Source organism: Hakea prostrata, chromosome 8 (assembly GCF_041222555.1).
Source record: "Hakea prostrata isolate BN-2017 chromosome 8, UWA_Hpros_2, whole genome shotgun sequence".
NCBI lineage: Eukaryota > Viridiplantae > Streptophyta > Magnoliopsida > Proteales > Proteaceae > Hakea > Hakea prostrata.
Window position 1 is genome coordinate 3595927 of NC_142607.1, and position 24884 is coordinate 3620810.

The 24884-nt window shown below is 38.1% G+C and overlaps 2 protein-coding genes across 3 annotated transcripts in view; one reads left to right on the forward strand and one right to left on the reverse strand.

The window, feature by feature from the left end:
- Positions 1-1325: 1325 nt before the first annotated feature.
- On the reverse strand, positions 1326-6385 carry LOC149006335 (transcription/mRNA export factor). The gene is made up of 5 exons (XM_089166963.1): positions 6283-6385; positions 6017-6104; positions 4294-4388; positions 2197-2273; positions 1326-1694 (listed from the first exon to the last, which is right to left on the reverse strand). Coding segments are annotated over exons 1-5 (336 nt in total). The 5' UTR covers positions 6285-6385; the 3' UTR covers positions 1326-1620.
- Positions 6386-6711: 326 nt separating this feature from the next.
- Positions 6712-24884, forward strand: part of LOC149006336 (uncharacterized) — an 86444-nt gene continuing 68271 nt past the window's right edge. The window contains exons 1-5 of one of the 2 annotated variants that reach the window (XM_089166930.1): positions 6712-7081; positions 9594-9845; positions 12514-12592; positions 23393-23471; positions 23579-23868. In XM_089166930.1, the coding sequence (XP_089023056.1) occupies positions 6773-7081; positions 9594-9845; positions 12514-12592; positions 23393-23471; positions 23579-23868 (1009 nt within the window). In that variant the 5' untranslated portion in view covers positions 6712-6772. The remainder of the gene's footprint in view (positions 7082-9593; positions 9846-12513; positions 12593-23392; positions 23472-23578; positions 23869-24884) is intronic. The other variant, XM_089166931.1, reaches the window with a different exon arrangement.

Genomic DNA, 24884 nt, shown 5'->3' on the forward strand with positions numbered 1-24884 from the left:
TTTTTTTCTCTTATGTTTGAGTTTTTTACAAGTAAATCCCATTAATTCTCAGTGTTCCTAAACTAATGTTAGATCTTCTTCATGTTACGTGTGAGTTCTAACCAAACCAACACTGTTAGTCTAGTAAAGTCAAACCCTAGATTTAACACTATACATTGATTTGTGGTGAATCACATTAATACAAAATGATTCGTAAATAGTTTTATGTCAATAGTAATTTTTTTATTTATAATATTTGTATATCAATCCGAGCAAATGTTTCACTAGAGATCTATAAGTAAGACTAAAGAAGAATATCAAGGACTTCTTCCTCGATGTACCCGATTTCTTTACCAAGTTAGTTTATTATTTTCTTGGCTATTATGTTGGCTTATTTATAACATGCCTCTATTGGTTCATGTGATCCTTAATAAAAAAAAGAAAAAATTTGTATGTGAAAATTGATTAGAAAGAGAATGCCCATTGTTGTGTTACTCATGGTCACGGACATGCGAAATGTGAACTTGTGTTAATGCCAAAATTTTATTTTATTTCCTTGATGTGTTGTTAACAATGAATTTCGCATTCAATAAGATTTCAACAAATTCCAATAAGACCACAAATTCTATTTATGCTTCTACCTATAAAATTATTAAGTGAGGAAGTCCTATAATGCATTTTTGGTTAAATCAAGACTGTTAAGTGTGACTATAGAGGTTTTACATAGGCTAATTGATACTAGAGCTATGGTGATTTAAGATTTCACACATGATGTTTGGTGTTTTTAAGTAGATGTCTTATTGAATAATCTTTACTTTCATTTTGTTCTTCTTGAAATTGGAAGCTTTATATTAGGAGATGAGGCCCATGACATATACCGCATAAAGCATCGAACCTATGACCTCTTCACTAAAGGCTGTTGGTCAGTACCCACTAAGCTTCAATAGTTCTCAAGCAAGGACAAAAGATTGTAAAAAGGGTTGTAGAAAGTAGGTGCATGAAAAATAATAAAAGTTTGGGTCGATTATCAGCAAATGATACATTAGCTTATTCAATGGGAATTGGCTAGAAATGCATAGTACTCATTTCCTCCGTTGCTTAAGAGTTTAAAATAGATGACTTTGAATAATTCTATTTGTTGCAGTCAAACAAGAGAAAATTTATTTTACAGCAAAACAAGAGAGATTTTATTAGTTTCACACTAAGTTGTATGCAAACAATGACGTAGTGTTTTGCTGTACCTAAACATTAAGCAAACACCCATTGATAGAGGACTCCAGAGCACGAGCAGTTATTGTATCAATGAGATGGGTAGACTACAAGACCATAACTTCAACACCTTTCACTCAAACACTCAAACTTTGTCTGAATATAAAGCTTTGACAGACAACTGTAACACCATCCACTCACATTTTGATTGAATCTAAAGCTTTAACAGGAATAGTACATTTCGGTCCAATATATAATGTCATCATGAGCAAATTAATCTAGTTTTTCACATCTATGGAACGTCTACAATTGAAACAAAGGACGGCAGACTTCCATCAGGATCTTTAAGGATTAACTCGGCTAATGACACACCAAAGCTGTTGAAATCCATTAGCAGAAACTAGGGGAGCATGGAGAACTTGGCTTTCAGGATCAAAGAGCTGCTGACACGAGAAAAGTTCGGATGCGCTGCAACAGTTCAGCTTTTACAGAATCAGGAACCGAGGCTGCACAAACAATAAACAATATACATGTTAAACTAAAAGGAACATTGACGCTAAAAAACATTAAGACATAAAATCACAAATGGAGAAACCTGACAATAAGTCAAAAACTTGAGTATACAACAGAAAATCCGTGTTTGATTACTAGATAAGGGGAAGTGCAAGATTATCATACAGTTCTCTTCCATGTGGGGTTTTCATACTTATTTACAAACGTCATTTAGAAATTTGATGCAAATCAGCATATCCTTCGATAAAGGTGAAACAGCTGAAAACAACGGGATAAACTTGCAACATGCAATCATCTGCCATGTGTTTGCAAAAACAATTACAGTGATACAGCAGCTGGGAGTCACAAAAATTTGATAAAAGATAGAAAATAGAACAAAGAAAGGATCATGTTTAATATAGTTGATGTGGATAACTGGAAGCCAAGGTGTAATATGGGTACAAAGAGCCTATTAATCTGGCAAAAGTGTCAACGAGAAAGGGAGGGGAACCTTACCTCTGCCCTTAGGAGTGATTACGTGTACAAGGTCATCCACAGTAACATTATTCCTACCTTTCTTCCTGGTAAATGCTCTGGTCAAAAAACAAATTAAGACAGATTGAAAATAAATAATACTTCTACAGATGGAAACAAGTGCAAACAAGTACACAAAAGGTGTGAGAGAGAACATAAACAAATTAAGACAGCAGCTGACAAACTTATGACATCAAAACAAAGGATAGCACAAAATCTCATGGCTTTGCACAATGGTGCACAATACTCAGAAGCTCAAGGTGAAGAATGAGTATAGGCGTGAAACAAATCAATTGAAAGAATGCGTACCTATAGCACATGTGATGACCCCAACATAAAAGGATCCTACTTATGGACCACAATCTTGCAGAGACAAGAAGGGAAATATTGCAAAGATGAATATCATGTCCTTGACAGTTATTTTTCCTTTTTTTTTTTTTTGGGGGGGGGGGGGGGGGTAGGAGGCCCATTTCTGGTTAAGCTTGGCAGGAATAAGTGTATGAATTCACTGACATCCTGGAACCTCTAAGACAGGTGGGGCTAGCTTGTGGTTCAATTGTCGAGCATAGACTAGGTATATCATTCACACTGCATTGTCTGTTCGTTCATCATTGACACTTCAGATACTTTGATTTCTCATAATGTCCTTCAGTTATTTACTTCTCTTACCATTAGTGCTGCTGCCTACTTGTCCTTCTCTCAAATTAAAGTAATTTGCTTATTTAGCCAAGCACAAACAAAATGCCATGACTGGGAAAACTCTATATTGTTCTGGGCGATGAAACAATCCCAAATTCCCAACTGCAGAAATATCTCTAGAAAATGGTCTAGATTGGCCACACGTCAAAATTCAGATTATGGATTTTCTTGTAGCTTTTAACCATCCATTTCTGTAATTTTTCAAGCCATTTGGCTCACTCTGTATCTATGGTCCGCAAATTTCAGCTCTATCCCATCTGCCACATAACAGGATATGGATATTAGACACATATCTCAAGATTTGACAATGCTATATGCATAACTCTTATTCATTCAACTGTGGGCTCAATTGAACAATCACAGCTATATTTATATAACGGCCGCACATAGAACTCAAACTAGGATTCAAATATAACACTAGGGCTCAAAACAAAATCCAATTTAGGATTAAACCTCCAACAGAACTCAAATAAAAGACTACGACCTACTCCCATCATTTAGTGCTGGTGTAGGGCACAACCCTATACCTATGGCTGTTTTTGAAACAGCCGGGTTACATCAGCACTTCCTATATCAAGCTTCTGCTAAAGCCGGAATTGGCAAATATGATGAAAATATTCCAAAGTCGCCATAGTGGAGTAATCATGCTACCTTTAAAGAGGTCACCTTGCCTACATGGCTCTATGTTACTACTTAACACCTACTGGAAATGCAAGATAAACGTATGTGGAGAGAACTCTTCCTTGTGAGGGATGAAGTTGTACAAGACCATTCTCTAATAACTAATAAAATATCAAGCCAGACAGCCTCAAACAATAAGGAATTTTGTGCAGATACTCAACGCTGCAGGCACCAGCATGTCATCTGCAAGCTGCAGATGTTTGAAAAATTTTCATATTCCCCTTGTACAACAATGTGTTGAATGGGAGAGCAAGCTTTATAGATATGCAACTAACAAAAGAATAAGAGTTCCCAGCCTATTGTACCCATCAACTTTCTAAATTCATATAATTGATCTTTAAAGTGTAGAGTGATTATCTAAGGCTGACTTGGCTGAAGAGGGTGACCACTTGTTGCTCAATTTGAGCAAGATTGCCCTCAGCACCCATCGTGGTGTATTGGACATCAATTCAAAAACAATAAAGTCCACCAGCAGAATGAGTGGTCACTGCATCAATGAGAGTCTGTGCTACTGCTAAGTAATCTATCCCTGGAAATAATGTTCATGCCCCTGGCCCCCCCCACGCCCCCCATGAAAAAGAAGGAAAACTCAAAAAAAAAGAAAAAAAAGAAAAGAAGACAACATGTGAGGGATGACAAATATCAATCCAATATGTGTTTTTTGTGTGTGTGTGAGTGAGTGAGAAAGAGAGAGAGAACCTGCAAAGAGTTTTCATTTCATCTCTCCATCCACATTCGATAAGTCTTTCCCTCAAAAGCTCCTTCAATCGTTCCTTCTCACCGCTCTCAATTAACTAGTGAAAGCCAAAAAGCCCAGCCATGAACATCAACAAAACAACGGAAGTAACAAAGTGAAATGCTAGATATCTAACACAAAATTGGAGTTCCTCACTAAACCACAAGGTAGTTCTTGGTCTCAAATCTTATATCCCCTTATGCCTTTTTTGAGTACACAATCACCCATAGTTATGTATGTTACGTCTCTTGGATTATATGGACAACACATAATTTAAAAGAATCAGTCCAAGGCTACACTCCCTAATGTTTGAAGAATAAAGTAAATCCCACAACAAAAGCTTCAGATGATATTTTATTGGATCGTGATCCCAATTTCTTAAACAAGGATTCACATGTGTTACTTTCTAATCCTCTGGAAATGTAATATTTGGTGCATTACTGAGGCAACATATAGGCAGGAAGGGTCTATGGAAAAAACAATATTTCACCCTAATCCCAAACAAATGGGGTCGACTACATGCTTCCTTGCATAGACAAAAAATTAAACAAAATAGTATATAGTATAATGAAAAAAATGGGATCAAAGAATGTTGCAGAGTACATTGACCTTTGCCCTCTAATCAGCTCCATTCAAGGTCAAACTTGAAGCAAAACCTAAGCTATACATGTCTTCCCCCCACCAGATCTCCTAGGGTTATTCATCCAAAATTTTAAAATTCACCACTCCCCCAACACCCCCCCACAACCCCCCCAAAAAAAAAAAAAAAAAAAAAAAAACTCATAGGGTCATTTTAGGCTTGTCCCTAGTTAGGACAGTTAACTTGAATCAAGTCAGTCCAAATTGTAGCATCTGCAGGTCTCCATTGAACATGGCCAAGCCACCTTGGATGGCTTTCTTGTAATTTATCTTGAATCAGGGCAACTTGCAACTCCCTAGTTTTACCATCACCCCTCTCAACATCCTCCTCTCCTTTGCAATTAACTTATCTATGTCGTGCTTCTTAACTGCCCAACATTCTATGCCATACATCTTAGTCAATTGTATGACTGTCCTATTCCTAATAGCATAGGTAACTATTGAAGTATGCTCACACAACACTCTGGATGCAACCTCTCCGGTTCACCAATCCTAGTTTGATATTCTGTGGAACATCATCTTCTCATTAATGATCAACCAAAGCCTAAAGGACTCAATTTGTGAAACCTCCGCCTCATCAACTTTCACAAATTTATTATCTGCCTTGGGGTAACTAGCACAACATATACTGATCCAGAAAATCTCAAATAGGCAATTCACAAAATCTGGCGCAAAAACTTTCTTTGGGCATTGTGGTATTTTGAACAAAAAGATCTTAAATTTCCTCTTTAATCCGAACAATTTTGAAAGACTTCAAAGAAAATTAAAAATCAGAATCGAATCCCATAAAAGGGAATTACTCAGACCCGACTGTCACTGAAACAACTAAAGAGAATATATGAAAAAACTGGAGCATATGTGCCATTCATCTCCGTGCATTCAAATTTGGTTTCCATAGCTCCGTTGGGCATTTAGTGAAAGAGTATTCCTATCCCCCTCTTCTGCTTCTATTGTCGTTCCAACAGTGTAGCATGAAAATGAAAGAAGAAAAAGATAAAGAACAAGAAGAATCCGCATTCCATATAAGCAATTAAGGAATAAACTTACTTTGATGTTGATGATCTCTTGAAGGGTTAGTTCTTTTTCTTGGTCTTCCTCTGCATCTGGTGTTGGTGGGCGATTGATAGAAGCCCTCCTTTTGGGGGAATTAACAGAAAACAGAAGTCGAAAAGATAAAATCAGAAAAAGAATGAAATAGGGGGAAAAAATCGTTTCTTGAGTCCATATTTCTCAAATTGCTAGTGAAGCTCGAATTACGAACAAGAAACTTATCTTCAAAGAAGTAATACAAAAGAGGAAGAACAGAAACTCACATTTGATTCAAGCGAAGTTTGACTTAAGCTGCGAACCCAAGTACACTGAAATTGCTGTGGAAAAGTAGGAACTCGGCTTTCGAGCGTTGGAGAATCGGTTACACAGAAGAGTGGAAACTCGGCTTTCGAGCGATGAGTTATATAATCGGAAAATAATTCTCTACACCGCCGGTACAGAGTGCAGTCGTTATTCCGCTTTTTTTCTTCTAATGTTTACTGTGACCTCACGTCCAATCAAACATCAAATAATTGTTTTTAATTATTTTTTCAACTATTTTTCTTCTAGTCTCAAATTTTAATCCAACTATTTTACTGACAACCAAGATGGATGGCTAAATGGGCTGGATTATTTATGGGTAAATCTGTCATGGCATTAATTTCAATGGGCAAATCTGTCAACTTATTTTTCTTTTGGGTCCTCAACCTGTCAACTGGCATAAATAATGACTTGCACACACTTTCTGAGTAACAGACGCTCTGCGAGTGGAAGATGTCAGAGCCAACTTCCCGTCCCTCCGGAGCTCTCGAAACGGTAGAACAGGTGATTCAAGGCCAAACCCTAGAAAACCAGGTCGTAGAACCAATTCCTACCTCCTCTGATCCACTTTCAGAATGGGAAACGAGTGCTCGAGCTTGGCTGTCTACGCTACCGAAGCGAAGGAACGTCACGATGAGTGAATTGGAAGCTTGGGTTGATTCTAATCAGGTCACTTTACCTCCGCAACTGATGTCATTGCCCCGACAACAGCTCTTTCAGCGCATTCTATCCATTCACAAGCAAATGCGACAGTCCAGCCAGGTATTGTGGCTGCTGCTGTTCAATTCGAATACTCTTCATATGTCTACGTTCTTGTTCTTGATGGAAGAAATTCTGGCGTTTGAATTCAAGTACTTCCTTGATTACTCTCCAGTTGTGAGAAAAACCTTAGTTCTGAATGCTTGAACGGGAATTCGCCATGAAAACATCGTGCGTAATCATAAGATTGTTTCATCATGCGTTTTTTCGTGTTTTTGATGATTTTGGATTTTCCGAGTTCTGACTCGAGTTCCCCATTCTGCTTCAATGTACATCTGCTGATGACGATCTTTATTCTAAAAGCTTGATCAATTCAGTTTACAATCCCTTGACTTTGTTTACTTCTTCGCACTGTCTCCACAAAGAGCTGAAGTTCTTATTGGACTAATAATTGGTTAGCTTATTATGTGAAGAGTCTTTGGCAAGCAATCAGGGTTGAATATAATTGGTATGAATCTGTATGTTAGTTGTAATAACTTATCTACTTATGAAATGATCAGGATTTGTACTGTTTGCTAGAAGTGATGACCTCTCTGTTTGTAAGCAACGATCCCCAGTTTATCAACGAACCAAATTTGAATGGTGGAAAAGGAATTTGAGTTGTATTTTCATCTTCAAGTTAGTTTTAACTCGATTTCTTCATGAGAACATTTTATAGTTGACAATGCTAGGATCTCAACTTGATTCTGTACGATGGAAATCCTTCCACCTTCTTTCACTCTCTAGATTATCACACCAGTTTATATTTTTAAGAAAAATGGAAATTCTTGAATGGCGAATTTAAAAGTCATTGATATGACCTGGTAGGCTCAGACTGGGTAATCTACTGTGAAGGTTTAGGGGTACAAGAGATGTGTATGATGGATCCGATAAGTGGTGATGGCCCAACAATGCTTTATTAACAGGCTAATGTACTCTAATAGTGAGTGATTCTTAAAGAATGCCATTCTTTTTAAATGAAACTAGGAGTGTCATGTTGTCACATATGGAATGAGAGACTTTAAAACCTTAATTTGTCTGAAAACTTTGTGTTAGTACTAGACAGAATGGCAGCCAAAGTGTCTGGTTGCCATTTTGTGGTTTTAAGTTTTGCTTTTGTTTTGTAGAAGAAGGAAAAATTTGATTGAAATTTCATGATGCAAACTACTGGATCGATATCTAGGGCTGGGGATGATTTTATGCAAGATAGGAGAGCTGGGCGCTCTTCTGTTATATTGAGCCTAGGGGTAATATAAATAAGAGACTGGTGCAGAAATGTTGCCTTATTCTTGGAAAGAAGAAATAGGAGAGAGGTTTTTTTTTTCAAATACTGTAGCATGTCTCCTAGTTGTGATATGTCCATATTTCCTAGGCTGCTTCTTTCTTTTACCAGTTTTCTGTATATTGTAACAGATTCTTGTGATTTCTTAGGATGAATGCAATTTAGTCTTGTTGCTGGTGGAAAACCTTTACAAACCATTGCACCTCTTCAAAAACAAAATAATATATATATATATCATGGTGGGAGATCTCGCGAGATATCTTGGTTTTTTCATAAACCGAGACGAGATCAAGGTCGAGATTTGCGAAATGGGATATCTTGCTCGAGATCTCACCATATCTCGCCCCAAATCTCAACATATCTCGCTGGAATTCTCAATTTTTGTCCAATTTTTTGTGGATTTCAGCCAAAGTTTCACTTGCAACTACTCTTAGCACATCTACAACATCAAAGGAAGCTCAATCATCCTCTACTTGTCTTATGAATGCGTTAATGATTTATATAGAACTTCTAACGATTGTATACTTTTATCATTCTATTCTCAAAAGTCAAGATTGTAATACTCATGTGAATGTTATCTTGATGACATTTAGGTTATTTGATGTATTTGATACACTTGATTTCATTTATATGCCTTAATGGTTTTATATTACATGTTATATAACCTTGCATTTTCTAATCCTACAGCATTTCGGTTTCATACTATGGGTAGACTTAGAAATCATACTTAGGGCTGTTTTCTCACAAATCCAAGGCCACTATTGTGTTCAAAAGGCCTTAAATAGGCTAAATACCAAGTTTTAGCCCAACTGGGACCCTAAAACCCACCAAGATGGGCTACCGAGTTGATGCCCAAAAAATGGCATATCTTGACCGAGATCTCGCCGAGATGGTCGAGATCTCCGGCGAGATCTCGGTTTTTCATGGTAGTGAGATCTCGCTCAAGATCGAGATCTCTTACCATGGTCTATATATATGTATCTTATGTTCGCCTACCATATTATTGAGAGATTTGTGATTTTCGATTAGAGTTTTCGGTGAGAGTTCTTGTAACGCTGTTCTTGGCGATTGGTTGTGAGATCTCCTTCTGTTCTTCTTCTACATAGTGAAAAAACTCTTCTTCTTCGGCCGTGGACGTAGCATACCACAATCAGTGTGTGAACCACGTTAAATTTTTGTGTGTTTTCGTTTTTGTTTCTTTTTCGATTCGCTATTTCATGGTGTTTGTTCTACCATGGATCATTTTTCTCATAGCAGGCAATGGAAGGAAATCAAGTTGAGCCTCCACCAAGTCGATTTCAACGCACAGATCAATGGATTCCAGTCTATTCCTGGTTAGAATCATTGGAAACAAAGGACGTAGTCAAATCTAAACAAATTGATGAATGGCTATCTAAGAACCCAAAGGTGAAGGAGCAGTTATATGCAAGGCATTCTCGTTATCATTTGATGCACTATGTTCAGAAATGCCATTTGAAGATGTTGAAGAGATGGGAGAAGCAGAAGGTATCATTTTACTTCTCTGTTTTCTAGGGTTGCATAGAGCTTATGATGTTGTAACTTGTAACTCTCTAGCTTCTCTTATCAGTAGATGTGTTATAAGTGATGTGGCCAGCACCAGAATGGCTGCCTAGGCTGTAAATCTCAGTACTCATTATTTATCACTCTTGATATCAGCGAAGGAAGATAGTGAAGCAGGCTCAAATTTATTTTAATCTCATGATCCTCAGATTTTTGTATTATGGAATATGACAGAAGAAAAGTGAATCATAATAGAACTGAAGCAGTTGCATTGGGGTGGATGGATGGATATGATCCACCATGCAAGTCTAGGTGCAACCCTGGCTCATTGGGAGGCTTGCAAGGGTCTGTGCAGCCCAGTGGGCTGAAAAGAAGGTTTATATAGCCAGTGCACAGCTGAAGCATTTTATTTTGGTGGGTTACATTTTAATGGGCTTAATTTATCCATATTTGGTTGTTCAAGGTTGTGTATGGAAGTGAGTTTCCAGATTTTAGTTTGTTTTACTTTCTCTGTCATTGAGAGTGATTTGCAGTCCAAAACATGAGTTTGTTAGGTATCTTATTACCAGTTATGTATGCATACACCCCCATCAATTAACCATGATTTGAGTAAAGAATTGAATCTTCTTCTTTCAAGCATTTTTGCTCTGTGTAGCAGTTGCATTTGTGGACTGTAGATATGCTTGATTTCTTTCTTCCTCGTTTATCCTTAACAGGTACAATCTGTCTTCTGTTCTTCTTTTATACTTTCTTACTTCAACTTTATCAATTTTTATCCTTCCTTCCGTCCCCTGCCATCAAATTGTTGAATTTCTTCTCAGTAGTTTGGTTTACTACCTTGCTTCTTCATATATTCTTGCTGGTTATTATGCACCTGAATTGCAAACCTGAAGTTTTGTAACATATTACATTACTCGGATCTATTCCATAGATCTGAAGATCTGTTTCTGAAAAGTTCTTTCTGACTCTTGGTTATGTCTTATCTGTGAAGTTAGCTGGGGTTTCATCAACTTATAGGCATCTGATTTCCAAGATTCTTATATCAATTGATAGATATAAATTGTGGTGTAACACTGAAATTTTGAGTAACTGATTTTTCTTATTTGGTATTAGTATATTTGTTCTATTGATTCAAATTAATCCTGGACTGTTAGTATGGTTCTGCAGCTGGTGTTCTAGAATTCTTAACCATATCAAACATGCCACATGTAAAAGTCCAAATCTAGGTCATGACATGCCTAGAAAGTTTAAGGATGGGATTAGAACCACAGTTTGAAAGCTCATCAACATCTGAGTAATCTCATTCTTTTTCTTTTGGATTCTGAGACAAGATGTCATGTGAGTTTCTGTCTCAGATATCTCAGTGAGATCTCGGTATATCTTGGACTTTTACTGTACTTTAATCCTTCCCACCCAAATCTGGCTTTGATTTCAGCAAAACAAAACTTCACCAACTCAGCTAGATCTCTGTCCAACCCCTATTTTTGGGTAACCAAGTCAGCCCTTGAATTTGAGTTCTTGAGCTATTGTGAAAACTATCATTGGACTTCATCATTTGGTAGTTTGGCTCCTCATGTTGCTTAGTTCTCATCTTATCAGCTGGCATGTCTTGTATCCTTTGTTGGAATGGTTTTAAGGATGTCAATCACCTGTTCTCTTTCATCTCCCCCAACTGGAAGAAAGCTTTATCTTTCATTTGATTCTATTGTAAGAGAGTCTTTCATTTGGTTCTGTTGTAAGAGAGTCTTTCATTTGGTTCTGTTGTAAGAGAGTCTTACTCTTTGAGGATGGCTTTTGTTTGCTAGGACTGGGAGTTTTTCAGGCTACTCTATGTATGACACAGCCATAAAATTAGTGTTTGGGGCATTTATCTTGTACATTTGGATGGAACAAAATCTATGTAAATGGATTTCTAACTCTTAAGTCCTTTGACATGATCTAGATTCTAGAAAGTCATCTTCTTTGACATTGGCTCCAAGCTTTGTTTGCTTCGCCATGGGCCTCTTGTTGACTCTGCTAGGAATAGACATATTATTCATTCTTGGGTCTTGATATCATGTTTTCAGGTTCATAATGCGGCTTGTGGGTTTGGTTCCTATTGTATAGTCCCCTCCTTTTGGGGATTTTGGTAATGAAATCATTATTCACTAAAAAAAGAGCTTACAAGAAAAGAAAAGAAAAAAGGACGAAAATTGGCTATTGGTTTGAGCCAGTTTGATTTAAGAACAAAAACAGCTAATCCTGTATGCGACTCTGTTACTTATATTTTAAGTCTATGAGAATGCCCAATTATATTGAAAGCACATGGGCATTGAAGGCCCAGTATACAGCCCAACTCTAGACTTCTTCCTTATAACACAAGCCCTTTTTAGTAGGATTTGCATGACCAGGGATTTATCCCCACTCAGCATGGGATGATAAATTAGGCCGATTGCAGTGAAACCTGAAAAAACAAAAGACCTGACCTCCAATATAGCAATGGAAAGGTTAATTTGTGCCCATTGGACTGATAGTATCATTTTATGGTTTCTGAAGCATGCATTTGTGCCTTAGAAAACCAAGCAAACCTATCCACGACTGAACTTTGTACATGTACAGCTTAGTGGTGCTGTTATATTCGTATTTTCATATTATGTTTTTTACATTTAAACAGGGAATCCAAATCCCAAACCCTACATCTCAAGTGAAGGTTCAGAACCCTGTGGTGACAACAGCAACAGTTGCTCCTCCTGGTATGGCTTGTTGTCAGTGCTATATGTTTTTGTTTGACAGTCCTAACTATTGTGACATCAGTATGTGAATGAGCCTACGACAGACACATGTTTCTACATATATATATGGTTTGCATGCATTTTAATCCTCCATTGATTCATAATTACATGTACACTAGCATGCACACCTAGCTGATATTCTTTATAAGATTGTTTGGTGTTCTGATGTCTTTTCTCTAGTTTACAATGAGGCTTGCACTTACTCCTTTCTTTAGTTTAAGGATATATGTCATCGGGCACTTTTCATAGTTAATTCTTGATTTTATAATTTTAGAAAGAGGATATTTCTGTTCAATGCTATGATCTTCTCATATACTTGCACACTATTTGGTTTTTGTGAAGAAGCTCTTGCATGACTATTTGGAGGCATTTGGCTGGTAATTCTGCAAACCTGTCTTTATCTTCAGTAGTTCAGTTGAATACTTTAAGATAGATTTACCAAAAACAAGTGCTTTAACATAGAAATGTTATAGTTACTTCATGATTGGCAAGGGTGTCCTGCAGTAGTGTTAAAGCTCTTGGCTGTTTGGTTCTCATATTGCTTTTCTTGTCTGGTGAACCTGAAAGAGCTAAAAGCTTGTAGCGATAGAATAGGCTACCTTTGGATGGAACATGGTGAACTATATTGAGATCTGATTTCTTGATGGTCCATACTCCATGGTAAGGAAGCAAAGCCTGACTGTCTTGGTTGTGTATTGCCTGGAAACCCTTTAACGGTTTAATGCTGATGTATAACTACCTCCTGAATCAAAGAAAATTAAGGAGAACTTCCCAAAAGTCTTTATACGAAAATCAGTTTTCAGGTCAGCCAAAAAAATTGAAATATCTTGAAACCTTTCTAATAATTTCCTGTATTTAGCTGCAATTGTAATTTGGGCCAATCCACCTGTAGATCTTAGTCCAGCTCATCATAGGTATGATGAGTATTAGCACTAGGAACTTCGCGAGTTCTCACCTATGAGAAAGTGTCTTTTTCAAGCTGCCAAGCATCTCATATCCTTATAGAAAGTGAGCTGCATACATATCAAGGTGAACCACATCCTGGGCCACTCTAGGATCTGAAATTGGCTTGGCATGGTAGCCCAACACTCTATGACCCTACAAGAAATTGCCCAACAATCAGAGCATCTTGGTAATTTTTACTTCTTCTAGTTGAGTTAAATTAGGTTTTGTTGGACCCAGTATGTTAGTAGGATTCCATGTTTACTTTTGTCTTGAAGTTTGGATTTGTTTTGGTCAAGTTATTGAAGAGTCTCAGTCAGGTTAGGACTTAGAAGTCCCAATTAGAGAGGGATTCCTGTAGTTGCAGTCCAACTCCCATAAGGAGTCTACTCATACCCATGTTTGTAATTTGAATTATCCTTGGATGAGTTAAGTCAGAGTCCTTGTTAGAAGAAGAGTCCTAAGTCTGAGGAGTCCTAGTTTGAGTCACCTTCTAATTGTGAGTACACTTGGGTAAGGCTATAAATATAGCCACTAGCTTGTAAAGAAGGCAGATTATGATTGATTGAATAAAGATTGAGTTGAAGGAAATTGAGTGGCATTGTAGGGTTTCCAAGGAGGAAGCCTGTGGCCGTTGTGTTTACTGGATTTTGCTGCAATTATGCTTTTTGTTGATGATATTGTGTTGACAGATGAGACACAAATAGGGATTAGTACCAAGTTAGAATCATGGAGAGCAAGTTTAGAATTGATAGGCTTTAATCTAAGTAGAACGAAGACAGAATATCTAGTTTGTAACTTTGGTCATGATCGGGCGGACAATGAGGTGGTGAAATTCGATGATAAGGAGATTCCTCAAATTGATTATTTTAGGTAACTTGGTTCAGTCATAAATAAAAAAAGTGATATTGAGGATGATGTTTCCCAAAGAATTAAAAAAGGGTGGATGAAGTGGAGAGGTGTGTACGAGGTGTTGTGTGATCGATGTATTCCTTTAAAGCTTAAAGGAAAATTCTACAGGACCGTTGTTTGACCAGCTATGATGTATAGGATAGAGTGTTGGACTATTAAAAAGCATCATATAGATAAACTTAGTGTGATAGAAATGAGGATGCTAAGATGGATGAGTGGCAAAGCTAGGAAGGATAAGATAAGGAATGACCATATTAGAGCTGGTCTAGGAGTAGTTCAAATAAGTGATAAGCTATGAAAAAGTCGTTTGAGGTGGCGCGGCCATGTTCAATGTAGGCCTATAAATGCTCATGTACGGAGAAGTGATCTGATCCAAATTAAAGGAATTAGAAGGTCTAGGGGTAGACCTAAGATAGCCTTAAGAGAAGTGGTGAGAAAGGATATGCATAGCTTAGGCCTTGTATCTAGCATGGCCTTAAATAGAGCTGATTTGAAGGCAATGACCCATGTAGCCAACCCCATTTAGTTGGGACAACTGGACAAGGCATGTTGTTGTTGTGCATCTCCTCTACTAGTAAGTGTACAATCCCCTTACCCCCACCACTACCATTCTTCCTCTTCTATCTCCATCATACCACCATTCTTCCCCTTTCCCCTGGCATGCGGCAACTAAAATTCCTAATTTTCCTAGACCCTAGACTTGGAAATCAATTCTGAATATCAAATTACATTTACAGCAAGGTTTAGGTTTGAACCTCATTAAATCCAGCCATCCTAATCCTACCCGAATCTTGTTCTTCTCTCTCCTATACCCTAAAACCATTCAAATCAGCCCTATACCATATCCGCAAGGTTTCAAGGAACCCTAATTGTACTGCTGATTCAATTGAGTGATCCTGAATACGTGCCCTCAAGTCGGGTTACATCACATATCCCAGGTAATAATGTAATTTCTTCACTTTTAAAACATGATGCTAGTAGTGGCCTTTTTCCTGAATGTTAAGCTCAAACTGACTGTTGAATATTAATTGTCAGTATGACTGTTGGAGCTAGGATGTCATGGATGGTCAAGGCTTGTTTGTAAAGAAAAAAAGCAAGACTTCCTTGAGGGAGTTTGATCACTATAATTTGAGATCATGTTTTTTGGCATCAATGTTTAGATTAGGTGGTTTGATCCCAAGATCAATGACCCTCTTTAGGGTTGCCATGGGCCCACTATATTTTAAAGAAATCAAATAAAAGACGTGGTGGCAATTATGTAAGTATGTTGAACAGTTTAAGGCATTTTTGAAGGAGAAAAGTTTCAGGACTAAATTGAGAATAGTCACCCATGGGATTTTAAATAAAGTTAGGGGATGAGTAGGATCACTTTTAGTGGGAATGGCTTTTATATAGTTTTGATGAAAATTGTCATTTTCAACGCATGGTAGGTCCAGTGTTAAATTGGACCCATGCATTAGATTGTAACTTTCTAAAATTCAACTAAACAAACGAGGATGGAACATCACCAGCAGAATCTCTCAGCACTAGTGGACATAACTAGTCCATACAATATTATTTAATGGGGGCTGAAGTGGTCTGCAGGAAAATTCCAGAAGACTAAATAGTTTATTGGAGCAGTAACAGATGGATGTAGTACAGGTGTGTGTGGATGGAATCCACTAAAGATTGATTCTGGAACTCAGAAGTATAGATACCAAGTTTGGACATAACATTAACTAATAGAGAAGATATGAGCAAAAACTTAGAAATCCAAACTTGTTCTAGAAGCAGGGATACTGCTAATAGTTAGTGTAGCAGACTGAGAAACGTAGCAGTTACCAAAAGTACTTACAAGCTTGAGAAGAGAAAGAGAGAAGGGACGACAGTATCAACAGAGAAGAAGAGAACCTCTAGAACCATGGCAGGATTCAGAATCTCATCTTATGGCCCAGGCTAGCTAACTAGATTTCACTAAGAAACAATTACATGTGGATTGAAAGGCATATAACACTGATACAATATTCTGTGGATTCTATTGTGATATGATTATAATGCTTGTGTTTGGCATAGCCTTCTCTTGTTGTAATTCAGAAGTTTAAGTAAGAAGGGTAGTTTTGTCTGTTAGGAGTTTTATTATTTGTCCCACATCGGGTAGTCTTGAACTCTTTCTTTCTTTCTATTGTAAATAAAAGCCTGCAGTGTCACATTGACATATGCAAGGATTCATCCAACATTGCAACATGGTATCAAAGCCATGTCAGACCTAGGGCACCACCATCCTGTTGCAAGTCGCAGCAGCCATCAACAATCACCATCGCAGGCCTCAAAGAGACCAGAATAGCTTCTGCCACCGCCATTCACCTCTGCAGCTTCATCCTTGCCACCATCACCAACCCCAACAGACTTTAATCCTCCAAATTCTTCATCTCCTAGCCCTGCAAAATCATCCCAGCCCTGATCGAAACACCTCTTTCCTCTAGCGATAGATTCTAGAAGAGTCGCTGCAATTTTTTGACTCTTCTAGGACAATTGGTTGCCTCTCCTGACCCCTAAAATCACTTGCGATCACTCCTAGGAGTGTCGCTTAGCCTCTGCTGCTCTCCTAGGATGATCAAAATTCACCATTAAACCCAATCCTCATTTGATTGTCCTCTTTTCCCTTTTTACTTCTGCGGTAATGACTGGAAGGACTTGAATCAAATAATAGTCCATCAAGTTTCTATCACCTTGCCTATTCAGAACTTGTGGATTTTCCTAGAGCCATCAATGTCACTTAAGGGTGTTTCTAGGTTCATCGCATCCATAATCAGATTTAAAAAAAAAAAAACTGTTTCTAACCTATCTGAGGTTGTGAGTATATATATACATTTTTTTAACCAATAAAAGGTATTTGCTTCATCCTTGAGTAATCCCTTGTTTTTGTGATGGCTGATCCCACTGCACCTAATTCTTTTAGTACATCTGAGGATTTTCCCGTTTTCTTCTATTCCTCATTATTGTGAGTTTTCTTCGCTTTAGATGACTGCTTTGAAATTTAATGGGACTAATTATCTTCGATGATCTCGCTCTATTTCTGTTGTTGTTGGTACTCGTGGTCTTACTGGCCATCTTAATGGGACTTCTACCAAGCTTTCTACTCTTGGTCCGCAATATGCAAATGAATGTTTGGTTATGAGACTTCTCTTTAATTCCATCGAACCAAGCGTTGCAAAGAGCTACCTTCTTCTTCCTAATACTGCCACTATTTGGAAAGTTGCTCAAGACACATATTCTAAAGTAGGTAATGATGCACAATGTTTTGAGATCAGAAGGAAGATTCATCAATTGCAATAGAAGGAACTCACTCTATCATAGTATTACAACACACTTAGGGGTACTATCAGACATTGGACTTTTATGGAAAATTTACCCCAAACAATGCTGTGGACGCTGCTGCATATCAAAAGTGGGAAGACAAGCTCTGAGTTTATGATTTTTCTGTCCTGCTTAAACATAGAGAATGATCAGATTCGGGCGCACATTCTTTTCTGGGAGCATTTTCTTTCTCTAGAGCAAGCCTATCCAATGGTTGACATAGAAGATAGTTGGCGGACAGGTATGATGCATACACAGACTCTTGAGAGGTCAGCTTTAGCTGCTGATTTTGGCAATAACAGGGCTGGTTCTGGTGATTTTCGGCCATCGTTGAAGTGTAAATATTGTGGGAAGGAAAGCCATATAAAGGAGAAGTGTTGGTAGCTGTATGGTTCCAACAAATTCCCGTGGAGGAGGTAAAAGTGGTAATAGGGGCAGCAATCAAGTATCTACCAATTAGGCTATTTCAGACACCAAGAGTATTCCAACGTCTCTTTTCTCGGACGAGATCAAAAATCTCTTTTGTTAGTTGATGACTAGGCTTGATGTATCCTCTTTAGGATCGACTCCTAGTGCAAGTGTAGCCTCTACTGTTATTTCCACTACTGATCTCACCATTCCCTAGGTATGTTGGGTTGTCACAGTTTCAACTTTGTTTATCCCTCTTACATAACTCTGAGGCAACCGACCACATGATAGGCTCATCTTTTTATTTCATACTTACTCACTTGTTGCTTTTGGTCAAGATGTCAGAACAACTGATGGATCTCTCTCCCTTATCTCTGGAAAGGGTTCCATTATTTGTTCTCCTACACTTAAACCCTTTTTATTAGTAGCCTTATCCATGATATGAATTATAAAATAGCATTCTTTCCCACTCATTGTGTTTTTCAGGGCCTAGAAATAGGGCGTATGATTGGCAGTGCTAGATAGAAGGGGGGCTCTACTTATTGGACGGATCACCATTAGTTTTTTCTCCGGCCTTTACATCATCCTCTCCTGCACTTTTGTCTTTATTACAGTGGCATAATCGCCTTGGCCACATTCTTTTATTAGTTTTGTATAGATTATTCCAAACTTAGTTAAAAGATGTAATTTGAATGACTTTCATTGTGATGCTTGCATTTTGGCAAGCAAATTAGACATGTTTATCCAACTTTTGATAATTGTAGTAAAGTTCATTTTTCTATTATTCCTTCTGATGCGTGGGGTTCTTCTCGATTGTGTTTATTTTTGGTGATTGTTGGTTTGTTTCCATTATTGACTGTTGCACTAAAATCACATAGGTGTATCTTCTTCACCAAAAAAGTGATATGTTTTCCTGCTTTCAAAATTTCCATAATAGGATTAGAACCTAGTTTGGGGTTATTATGAAAATTCTTTGGACCAATAATGGGATTGAATACTTGGGTGGGCCTTTTCCCTCTTATCTTGTTGCTTATGGGATTATCTGTCAAACTAGTTCTGTGGATAGTTCTCCTCAAAATTGGGGGGGGGGGGTGGAGTGCAAAAATGGACATATCCTTGAGGTGGCACATTCTCTTATGTTCACCATGCATGTGTCTCCTCGGTTTTGGGGTGATGCAATTCAAATTGCCACCTATTTGATTAATAGGATGCCTTCCCGTGTTTTAGAAGTGCTGTCCTTTTGAGGTTCTTTTTGGGACAACCAACTTTACAGTTCCTCCTAAGGTGTGTTTGCAACCATCATTGTTATGGTAAGCTAGATCCTTGTGGGTTACGGTGTATATTTTTGGGTTATCCTCCTACACAAAATGTGTATAAATGTTATTATCCTGGATCTTGTAGGTTTTTTGTATCTATGACTATGTAGTTTTCTTTTAGGAGCATGTTCTTTTCCTTTCCCCTACTCTTCTTCATGGGGAGACCGTTAGTGAAGAAGTTCTAGTGTTTCTTGAGATTCCTCCTAAGGTTCTTATTGTTGAGTTTCCTTTGGCAGATTCTCTTTGGAAGATGGAGTGACTGGACAGGAACAACTAGTGGATGATGTGTAGGGGGCGACTAAACCTCTAAAGACCTACTAAAGGAAGTAGAAATTACCCCCTTTTGAACCGCGCCAGTTGGAAGCACCGACTTCTAGTCCTGAAGAAGCCGTTCCTCCTAGTGAGTCTGTCTCTAACCTAGATTTACCTATTGCTTTGAGAAAACAACCATGTACTTGCACTAAAAATCCTATTCTAATCATGTTTCATATCGGTCCCTATCCCCTAAATTTGAGAGCTTTATTTCCTCTTTGTCCTCTACCTCTATCCCTAACTCTAGTAGGAGGTAGTCTCTCACTCAAACTAGAAGAAGGCTACAGATGAGGAAATGCAAGCCCTGGGAAAAAAAACAAAATGTGGGAATTGGCGTCTTTGCTTGCAGGGAAGCAGATTGTTGGGGGCAAGTCGGTGTTTGTATTGAAACATAAAGCAAATTGAGCCATTAAGAGATATAAGGCAAGATTGGTAGCCAAAGGCTTCACTTAGACTTATGGCCTTGACTACCAAAAGATATTTGCTCATGTTGCCAAGATGAATGTAGTTCGGGCGGGCTGTTCTCTCATGTGCCGTGAAATAAGGGTTGAATCTTCAATAGTTGGGTATTAAGAACACTTCTCTAAATGGAGAGCTTTTGGAAGAAGTATATATGGATGTGCCCCCAAGTTATTCTAGTCTCGAAACTCATGGGGAAGTGTGCAAAGTAAGGGAGAGCCGTGTATGGACTAAAGCAGTCATCTAGGGCTTGGTTGGGAGGATTTCATAAGGCTATGGCCTCCTATGGTTACAAGAAGAGTAATGCAGACCATACCCTATTTATTAAATGGGTTGGTTGTTATATTATACTATTATAGTACTTCTGGTGTATGTGGATGACATAGTTATCAGAGGAAGTAGTGAGGAAGAAATTATAGCCTTGAAGACCTTCTTGGGGATAGAGTTTGAGATAATAGACATGGGCAAGGTTAGATACTTTCCTAGGCTAGAACTTGCATACTTGGCTGAATGGGTTGGTTGTTATATTATACTATTATAGTACTCGGGTGGGTGACAGTTATCGGGGTGTGGGGTATGCCTGAGCCTTCTGGGGATGGGAGTGCATGGGGGAAGTCCAGGCGACTTGCTCTCGGGGCTCTCTCTTGGAGAAAGTACACTTCGGACCTACTAGAAGAGATTGGGATTTTAGGGTGTAGACTTGCCAAGATCCCAGTGGAGCCCAATCAACACTTGAAGGCAAAGGAAGGAGAACTAGTTGATTAAACCAGCTTTCAAAAGCTGGTTGGGAAGTTGATTTATCGGTCACACACTACGCCAGATACTACTTTTGTAGTCAGCCTTGTTGGTCAATAAATGCATGATCCTTACTCGTCACATCTTGATGCAGTGTATTGCATCTTGAGATACTTAAAGGTATCTCTTGGAAGAGGCATCTTAATTTCTTCTCATGGGCATCTTAGAGTTGACGCATATACAGATGCAGATTAGGCAGAATGTCCAGATGATAGGAGATCTACATCTAGTTATTGTTCTTATGTGGGGGGGGGGGTTAACTTGGTGTCGTGGAGGAGTAAGAAACTGGCTATGGTGGCTGGATCTAGTGCTGAAGCGGATTTTAGAGCTCTAGCTCAAGGTATTTGCGAGGTACTTTGATTTAAGGGCCTTCTTCAAGAACTTGGGGTAGATCTAGAAGAACCTATAAAATTGTTTATGACAGCAATCAGCCATCAGTATAGCCCATATTCCAATTCAGCATGACAGGACTAAACACGTAGAGATTGACAGGCATTTTATAAAGGAGAAAGTTTAGTCTGGGCTAGATCAGATTTCTTTTGTCACATTTGATAATCAACGAGCTAATGTGTTCACAAAGAGTTTGAGTGTCAAGTTATTCAATAGCATTATTAGCAAGTTGGGCATGATAGACATCTATGTGCCAACTTGAGGGCGAGTGTTGTTAGTTAGGAGTGTAAGTAAGAAGGGTAGTTTTGTTTGTTAGGAGTTTTATTATTTTAGTCCCACATTGGGTATTCTTGTACTTTAGCTTTCATTCTATTATTATAAATAGAGGCCTGCAGTGTCACACTGACATATGCAAGGATTCATTCAACATTGCAACACTTCTATCTGGATGGAGCAGAATATTAGAGATCTCTTCTAAGTTCTACCTTGATGGAGAGAATATTTGACGATGGACCCTAACTTGAGATCTTTCTGTGGGGTTCCATCTTTTTTGATGTCATCAGTGAAATTCCGAGGATCCTTTCCTCTTGTTTTACCTCCCCATGGAACAGACATATCATTGTCTTCTGAGGCTTCGTCATTGGTCTTCATTCCTGTTCTCCTGTCTGTTGAAGGCTTTCCCTTTGCATGTAAGAAAAGAAAAGAAAAGAAAAGAAAAGAAAACACTGTTACACTGTCTCACTGTGACATTTATCACTCAATTTCTGAAACGGTCATGGTATTGGAGCTATTAAGGTCTTCTCCTTTAGGTTCTCCATCAACTGGGTCACCCCTGGTTGCTTTAAAAGAGAGAGGGAAGACAATACTGACTAAAGAAAATAACCCTAGCAGCTGCTATAGGATTCATTCCCATATTTGAAATCCTATTGTGGCCTAGACAATTAGTCATACTGTTATTAAAGCTAGATTTTTCAATTAAGAAACAATCACATATTGACTGACCCAAGAGGGCCAAGACACATAATCCTTAAAAGACTACTATGCCAAAGCCAGACATTGCCAACAGCTACTGGCTAATAGTTCCGAACCTACATAATAAGTTGAGGGTGACTTCCCCTCATGATATACTTTCAGCAGTCAGGAATGAGAAGGTGAATATGGCAGAAAGAATTATAGACGACAAACCTAAAAACTAGTAAGAAGATAATACGAATGCAGGGAGAAAAGAACTGGTGTTGCTCAGAGCCATAAGAGGTGGAACAAAATCTAAATTACTTCGTTTTTCAATAATGTCTAATAATGGATCAGAGTTTGTTTTATTTTTCACTATTTTTGTGGTTTTACCACACTTAGGGTTCAATTAGCCACATTCATGAATGGTACTGGCATAATTTGTGGCCGTAATAGATATATGAAGTCTTCACTTAGGGTTCAATTAGCCAAATTCATTATTATTATTTTTTAATTATTCTGATTTATCCTAAATAGAAAGACAGTACTTGAATGAGCCAAACACCTGCAAAAATGTTTGTTTCATAGAAACAAAAACTAGAATGATTGCCAGAGTATATCCTGACTCTTGGGAGGATCCATAAAATTGTGCGTTATATTTAATTCTATGGGCAAAGCTACTATTCTTATTTCTGGCCATTGTAACAGTCCAGAAGGCATATGTATCTATAATTCTATGTATAACTAAGGGAGTGTTGGCTCCTCAAAGAAAAAGTGTTCTTTTAGTGCAGAAATTGCTTTACCATCTTAAAGTGATGCCATCAGGATCTTGACACTTCAGGGGAATGTGTATCATCTTTTTGGTTTCTGTTTGTTTTCTGTGGCGAGTATAGTCTGTTGGCTTGCTGGACTTAAATATTGAAGCGTTAGTGTTTTGCAGGCAACTCTTCAAGCAATCAGTCTAAGGATAACAACTTATATATAGCTAGGCGAAATGAAGCCTTACGTAAATATGAGCTGTATGTGAATAACTTATCTCTGTCTTTTGCTTCTTCTCTTTCTCTCTCTTCCTCTAAGAATAAACAGTTATGTATGTTCATGCACTTACTATTTCGATATGCTTCAGTTTGACAGAATTGGAGCACCATCTTTCTATCATCCCTGCTAATCAGAAACAAGGGGAACTAAAAGAATCAGGTTCTGAATCATTTCTCAAACAGGGATCAGCAGATGATTCAAAACAGGGTGGAAATACCAGGAATATATCTGATGTTACTTCTCATTCTCAAAGCACAAGTGTTACATTGGCTGCAGAATCTAGACTTAGATCACCATCTGATATGAAAATTGGGAAAAGAAAGGATAGGAGTACCGACATTATGATTCCTGCATGGTCTTCTGCTGAAGCATCATCTGGTAGGCAGCTGCCCTAATTTAGTGGAATTTGTGACACATCTCCCTGCCATTAATAGACTCATCATGTTGTCTTCTCTTCAAACTGGGTTTACTGTGCATATGTTCTTCATGAACTAACATGGATTTCTTTTGATGGTTGAAAGTTTTTGTTGTATTCATACTTTTATTTGTTAATGACATGGTTATAAAGGATCTCTTAAATACTTTCTTCTCCAGTTATTAACTGGGCTTGAGGGGATATCAGTGGGTATTTTCCTGTTCATTCTCCCACCTTCCCAGGACCCCAACACTCCCTTAATATGTGATGCTACTCAGTGCTTAATGCAATTGGAGATGTTATTGCTTATGGTGCTTTTGAAGGCAGCATGTGAATAATAGTAATTGAACTTCTTTATAGCATTCATATCCTCTATCTCTCTTTCTGGAAACCCTTTAAAATACTTGTAGATGATTTCAAATTAAATTAAAAGCTGCTGTGGTAATGTGACTGCATTGACAGTGTGTTGGTTGACTGGTGTTAAACATCTCTATCCTCTGCAGTGCATAAGTTTCTAAGCTGGCTTGTGGAAGGCAAGGCATTTGATTGGGTACTGCCAATGCTAACTATCCTCGTCGCTCTGTCCCTTGCAATGAGTTTTAATTTTCCTTATTTCAGTCTTATTTTGGGGTCCTTGTAGAGTTAGTAATAGGTATGGGTCTTGTACTTCTGTGTTAACCCTTACGCATGTAGGTAACCCAACCTTACTTCTACATCTCCTCTCAGATCATTGATCTAGAGGCTTTTGATTATATGATTTGTAATTCATCCGTTTTTAGTTCTTTCACCACTAATAGTTCTGTTGGTTGCTACTGGGTCCTCCGAACCTATCTTATTTTCTGGAAGTGTCTCTCCCACACCTTCCCTTAAACATTAACATCAGTTCTGCATGTTGCTCAGTTTCCTTTTAATTTTTAATCCCTAAGTCAGTTGGCTACATCCTTGAACTGTTCTGTAACCTTTACCCGTATTTCTTATA

Coding starts and splice junctions, on each gene's coding strand:
- LOC149006335 (XM_089166963.1), bottom strand. Junction 4,389..6,016: donor AAGAGATCATCAACATCAAA/GTAAGTTTATTC, acceptor GGCTTTCACTAG/TTAATTGAGAGCGGTGAGAA. Junction 1,695..2,196: donor AATCACTCCTAAGGGCAGAG/GTAAGGTTCCCC, acceptor TTGTTTGTGCAG/CCTCGGTTCCTGATTCTGTA.